The sequence below is a fragment of the Ceratotherium simum genome, chromosome 7 (genome assembly GCF_057802395.1).
Source record: "Ceratotherium simum simum isolate JZ-2026a chromosome 7, ASM5780239v1, whole genome shotgun sequence".
NCBI classification, from domain to species: domain Eukaryota; kingdom Metazoa; phylum Chordata; class Mammalia; order Perissodactyla; family Rhinocerotidae; genus Ceratotherium; species Ceratotherium simum.
The window spans coordinates 12364382-12370948 of NC_141906.1; the positions used below are offsets into that span (position 1 = coordinate 12364382).

At 47.2% G+C, this 6567-nt stretch overlaps 1 protein-coding gene across 1 annotated transcript; it reads left to right on the forward strand.

Annotated features, from left to right (window-relative positions):
* Positions 1 to 2603: 2603 nt before the first annotated feature.
* On the forward strand, positions 2604 to 6128 carry LOC101401530 (serum amyloid A protein-like). The gene is made up of 3 exons (XM_014783384.2): positions 2604 to 2697; positions 5302 to 5440; positions 5840 to 6128. Exons 1-3 carry the CDS (start codon positions 2607 to 2609, stop codon positions 6000 to 6002), a joined length of 393 nt encoding a protein of 130 aa, XP_014638870.1. The 5' UTR covers positions 2604 to 2606; the 3' UTR covers positions 6003 to 6128.
* Positions 6129 to 6567: the final 439 nt, after the last annotated feature.

The following is a 6567-nucleotide window of genomic DNA, read 5'->3' on the forward strand; positions in this document are numbered from 1 at the left end:
TCTATCCTAGAAGAGAACGACTTGAGTGAGGTGAGAAAGTAGGGAGTGGATTTCCAACATTGAATGACCCCAGAGGGAGTAAAGGAATTATAAGAGGAGGTGATGACTGGACGATGATTTCTGCCCCAACGAAGGTAGGAGAAAAGTGGTCTGAACATCACATGCCCTCTTCTATGAAGCAGCCCCCCAGCACACCCATGACCGATGGCTGTGGAGGGTTGACAACTCTCCCTTCCCCAGCAGGTCTACTCCTAGGACCAAGAGAGCCAAGGCAGCTCAGGGACCCTGACCACCCACCCACAGGGAATCCACCTTTCCCAAGGAAGGAAGTTGTCTATGGAATATCTGGATGTTGCTTAGCATTGCCTTCATAAGAACCAAAAGCACAGGGAAATTCTTGACAGTTATCTGCCCTACAACTTTCATCTCATTATACCTATGAGAATTAAAATATGACCAAGAGCCATCACTCCTAATTTTGGCAGGATCTCATCTAAGACAATGGCTCCCACACTCTAGTGGAATCTTTGCTGACTTGTTTCATCCTGGGTCACTCCTCCTCTTTCGAATGTCCTACTCAAAATCCTCTAGTCTTGTAACAAATTGGGAGTCCTTCATCCTTCTTGTTCTCTGGGTTACTACTGGAGCACAAGTTCGCCGTCCTTCATGACTGTTGTTACCATCTTCCAACATCTCCACTAGCAAGTCTCCATGATGTGCTTGCATCAGTCTTGGAGATTCCTTCCCTAGTATCTCCAATACACTACTCACGTTCCTTGTCTCCCAGAAACACTTCAGGCACAAATCCTGAGCTGGTATTGTCTGGGCTGGGCCTTACTTGCCCTACGCTGTCCTCAGGCTCCAGCCCAGGGTCCCACTGTGAGAAGGATCAGATCTGTCCTCTGGGTCCCCCATTATCTCTGCCACACTAAACATCGTCGTTTCTTCTGTATGGAAATGCAACTGCTTTTACAATTTCTCTTTTGAATGAAGAGGTGGGAAGGGGGCAGGGAGTGAACCATGGACACCATACCCCTGTTGGCACCTGCATGCAATTTCTTCCCAAGATTATCCTAGTAAACTCAGATAATAAAGCCCAGTCCTGCTTTTCTTGTTGAAACAGCTGTTTTCTATCATCACATCCTCCCAGCATTCTTGTGCTGCACCCCAGCTTTCTCTAAATCCTTCCTGAATCTCCTATTTTTATAATTTAGCAGCCATTGGGCCATTTTCTGCTCATTTTATGGTATGTTATTTCTACATGTTGTTGCAAATTTCTACACTGCAGTGTTCCTAGGGTACAGCATCCTCCAAATATAACCTGCCGTTATGACCCTCGTAGCAACTGATGGTGAATGCACCTGAGTCTGGAGGACTCCCTTTTCCAGTGCTGAGTCCTCCCACGTGGGTGCTGGGAGTTTTATTTTCCTGGGTGGTCTATCTCCTTCCTTTTCTAGTCCTGTGCCCTGGGGTTCCAGCTTCCTCCTGAGCTGTCCCTTCAATGAAGCCTGTTCTACTTGTCCTTTTGGCCTGTGTTATTATATTTTTTAATCAAATCACAGCAAATGTCAGTACATTTTTGTGTGGGGGCAAAAACCCTGTCCCCACATGGAGTGAGACTGGGAACAGGGCAGAAAATCTGACTTGCTACATTCCTGAAAGGTACCAGATTGCACAATCTGGGAAAATTGGACATCTGTGAAGAATAGCCAATATTTTGGATGCTGTGTGCTTGCCAAGAGGAATTTCCTAAATTTCTTCTTTTTGCTTCACACCTGTGTTTCCATTGGTTCCCCTAGCAAAGTATCAGTATATATAGCACCAGCCACATCTCCCAGGCAGGCAGCACAGGAAGCTCAGCTCACCAGGAGCCCAGCGGGAAAAGACAGCCACAGGTGAGGTGCTAGAACTTTCCAGCAGCTTTCCTCTTTGGAGATTCTCTTTCCCCACCAGCATCCTTATGCTGCATCCCAGCTCTCTGCCTCCTTCCTGAGTCTACTGTTCTGACAATCAGAATTCCCCAATGTGAATATTTGGTGGGAGGGATTCTGTTGTATGCTTCTTCTGTGTGGAGTCAGTGACGGGTAGAGCAGGCTTCTGCAAATACTGTGGATGGTTTAACTCATCTCACATTACAGAGAGGTGTGTGGTCACAAAGTCCCCAAATGCCTCTCTGGGAACTTTCTCTACAGTGGGTTTCAGAGCTGATAGGGGGTGATTGAAATGGAAAGTGGTTTACTCTAGATCCCATTGCAATCTCTCATCTAGTAAATCACCAGGATTCCAATGAGACAAGGGAAATGGAGAACTGGGCTCTCCGAAATTCTATCTATCTATCTATCTATCTATCTATCTATCTATCTGTCTATCTATCATCTGTCTCTCTTTCTCTCTATGTATATATATTTACATACATATGTGTGTATATATGTATATATATGTATATAGAGATGTAAATTTTAGATAGAGACATAGATGTAGATTAAATTGATGGTGGTTTATTTTGGAAATACAAGAATGGGTCACCATTACTCCCTGAAACATCCAAACCAAAATAAATCAAAAATGTATGTCATCCTTGTGTGTCTCCTCGACTCTGCAGCAGGATGAAGCTTTCCATCGGCATCCTTCTCTGCACCCTGGTCCTGGGCGTCAGCAGCCAAGGATTTTTTTCATTCCTCAGGGAAGCTGGTCAAGGTAAGGACCAAAGGATGGGGGTGGGGAGAGGCCGCAACTAACTGCCCCCAGGATTCACCTGAGCAGAGGCCACATGCCCACAGGGCAAAGGCCACAAGTGGGTAGATAAGGAGCTCGGTTTCCATGGTAGCAGTTCCCCAGGTGTTTTTTGTTTCAACTGAAATGTATTTGACATATAACATTGCTTAAATTTAAGGTGTACAACATTTGAATTTGACACATTTATATATTTTAATTTGATTGTCATTGTAGCAAAAATTAGCACATCTATCACGTTACATAATTATCCTTTCCTTTTAGTCGTTGGAATAATTCAGTTCCTGTCTCTCAACAAGTGTGATGATTATAACACAATATTGTTTATATTCACTGTACTGTGCATCAGATCTCTAGGGCTTATTTACCACTCATTGTTAGTTTGTACCCTTAAACAACATCTGTCCTGTCCCTCCAGCCCCAGGCCTTTCTGGGCAGGTTTTCACTCTTCTGTGGGGAGCCCCAGCCCAAGGTCATAAGATTTGGGCCCCAATTTTCAGCAGGAGTGAGGAGGAAAGCTGAATTCAGCGGTGCACGTTCCCTAAATATGCATGTGGCTCTCCTGCCGCCTAGTGGGGACTCAAGGACGGCTCGCGTCTATGTCTCAGGAGCCATGAAGTGGGTGCATCACAGGTGTGGGGTCTGTTCCCACTCCCCATCCGCTTAGTAATTACAACCAAAATTAGTGAGCTTTTAATACATCCCAGGCACTCTTCTAAGGGCTTTACATGGAGAATGAACTCGTTGTCATCCTCAGGCTTTTAATTCTTTTATCCTGTGATGTAGGTACCATTATCCTTTAAAAGGCAAACTGAGGCACAAAGAGATTCAGACGCCTAACAAAGTCCCAAAGCAGAGCAGGATTTAGCTCAGGTCGTCGTGCTACCCAGACCTGGTTATTAACCAGGTACCACACTGCCTCCCCAACAAGAGTATACCTGGGAGAGCAAGGGATTTGTGAACACACACCTGATCTTATCTGAGCAAATGGCCAAGAGTGGGGATGTGTGTCTCTGGAAGACAACTCTGTAGGGCTCCTCTCCCCACAATAAAAGGCACAATGAATTCCTGATGACGGTTCTAGTGGGGCTGAGACCTGGCCAGGAAACCGAGAGCAAGAGATATTTACCTCACTAGCCATAGTAAGGTGGCAAATATTTGTTCATTTCACAAAATTATTTTGTGTTATTTTTTTTCTCATAGTTAGTGATTAATTGTTTTAAGAGTTTGCAGTTAATCCTCTCTAAATCTCCCAGACCCAGCAAAAAATGTCTTTTCCTCTCTTAGGTCACTGTTTCTCAAAGGGTTGTTCTAGGACTACTCACATGAAATCCCCTGGGTCTGGGCACTTTGTGAAATGCAGACACCCAGGTCCACACACTCCCCTCCCTGAATCACAGTCTCTGGGCTGAGCTGGAATCTGGCCTTTACCAATCCCCTCGGGTGATGTTTGTGCACTAAAGGCTGAGAACCACTCCCTCGGGTTCTGCCCCCTAAGGGACAAAATGTCTCAGGGATTTTGGAAGGACTTTTTATGCAAGTCTGGACTCCACAGATCTATTTAAATCAGTAAGTGGGAGGGAATAAGTACAGTAAGAAAGTCATAGCTCTCAACACAACTATCATCTAAATACCAGGAATAATAAAGACATAAAATGAAGATAAGTTATCTCATGGGGGTATTACATAAACTAAGATTACAGCTCTAGGTTAGGTTATTCTCTTTGTCCTAATCAGTTATTATAAATCTTTGCCATTTTATTCTAACTTGATCAGATTTCTTCCGTCCATAACTCCCTGCTCCTCATCTTGGTTGAGTATCTTGACTTTTTTATCCCACCCTCCCCAAGGACCAGGGAAGTGATGTTATATTGAGCACCTGCAATGTTCTAGAAGTTATACCTGTATCTTCTCAGTCCTTCTGCATAACCACCTGAGAGAGGCCCCGCTCCTCCACTTCACTGGGGAAGACAGTTGCCTTTAGAGCTGGTGGTCAGTTGCCCTTTGTCTGCATCTGATCACGCAGGTTCTTTAAAGCTCTCCTAGGGACTCGCCTTTATCGCCTGCTGATTGAATTCTGACATTCGTCCAGGTGCAAATGCGCCCGGACGTTCAGATGTACTCAGGACTGAGTGGTCCTCACGCTGCCCACAGGGATGAAGTTCTCCCGTGGCAAGGTTGGGTGCACCATGGGTTCCCAGCCTCCCTCAGAGTCGCTTTTGTTCTCAGGCTCTGGTCAGAGGGTTCCCTGCATCTTTCCAGGTAGAGGCTCATTGTACAACCACACATCCCCTCAGGACCATCCCACCTCTTCCTCACACGCATCACACACAGCCCAAAACAAAGTAGCAACAGAACTTGGAATGAGACAGAATAAAACTTGCACCTGGTCTGATTCTCATCACATTAACCAGGGAGTGAAAAGTAAAGAGTGTTCATCTCAAGCCATATCATCTCCAAGGGCTTTGTAAAGGTCAAAATCTCAGAATCAGTGGGAGGAAAATTTCTTATTTCTCTACTTTGCCAAGATGTGATCACCTTCTTCTCATCATTTTCTTTCCCTTCCAGGGGCTAAAGACATGTGGAGAGCCTACTCTGACATGAGAGAAGCCAATTACAAAGATTCTGACAAATACTTCCATGCCCGCGGGAACTATGATGCTGCAAAAAGGGGCCCTGGGGGCGAATGGGCTGCTAAAGTGATCAGGTGACTTGGGTCCTAGGGGTGTGGGGGTGGGTGGGCAGAGCTGGGCTGCCTTGGACAGCAGGAGGGGCCACGGCCTGGAGAAGTTTCCTCTGGAGGCTGAGGCCCCTCCTCCTGTGGCCCACCCTTCCCCTCTGTGCCCAGTGTGGGGTCTGAGTGGTGATAGAGCCAGAGCAGGGCTGGTGGGATTGGGCGATTCCCAGCCTCCTCTCTGGTGCTGTTCACCCAGCACCAGGGGCATCAGCGGGGCTGAGTGGGCTGTGCCTGGGCAGCCTCAGTGTTTTAGCCCCTCTCTCCTGGGCTCCTCTCAGAGCCATCCCTGGGAAAGAGGACAGACAGGGAGGGTGGGGCTGTTGCTCATCAGCCCCAGATTAATCTCCTACCTGTCCTCCTCCATTCCAGCGATGCCAGAGAGGGTTCTCAGAGATTCACAGACCTTTTCAGGCATGGAGACAGCGGCCATGGAGCGGCAGACTCGAGGGCTGACCAGGCTGCCAATGAATGGGGCCGGAGTGGCAAAGACCCCAATCACTTCAGACCTGCTGGCCTGCCTGACAAGTACTGAGCTTTCCCTTCTCTCTGCTCTCAGGAGACGGGGCTGTGAGCCCCCTGAGGGCTGGGACACCGAGTTATTGAGTTCTATGTCCACAAAAGCCAGTAGAGGGCACATAATTAGTGTCTAATAAATGTTTAAGAGATTGAATTTGTTGAAAACTGTGTGTTATTCTTCTGTCTAAGGATTTCCCGTTTGTTCCCTAGGGTTGATGGATGGACACCCACGTGATGGTCGAGTCTGTGCCTGTGGGTGTGGGTGTAGGGGAGACAATCTCAGCGTCATACAAGACAGACTCCCTCACCAACCCTTCCCTGAATCAGACCCATTCCCCGCTGCAGCCCCTCTGGTTACATTGGTGCTATTTCCAGGTCCTTCCATGTCCAGGCCTCCTCACTCTCTCTCAGTTGTGTCCTGTCTCCTTCCCTGCCCCCAGGGTCTAGTCCCTTTAGTTTTGTTTCTCAGTGGTCTCTGTCTGGAGGCAGGAGACACAACCATGGGAGGAGTGAACCATGGAAACTTGCTCCAGAAACTCCCACCTTGGTCTTCTGTTCATTACCCAGGAACACCTACAAAT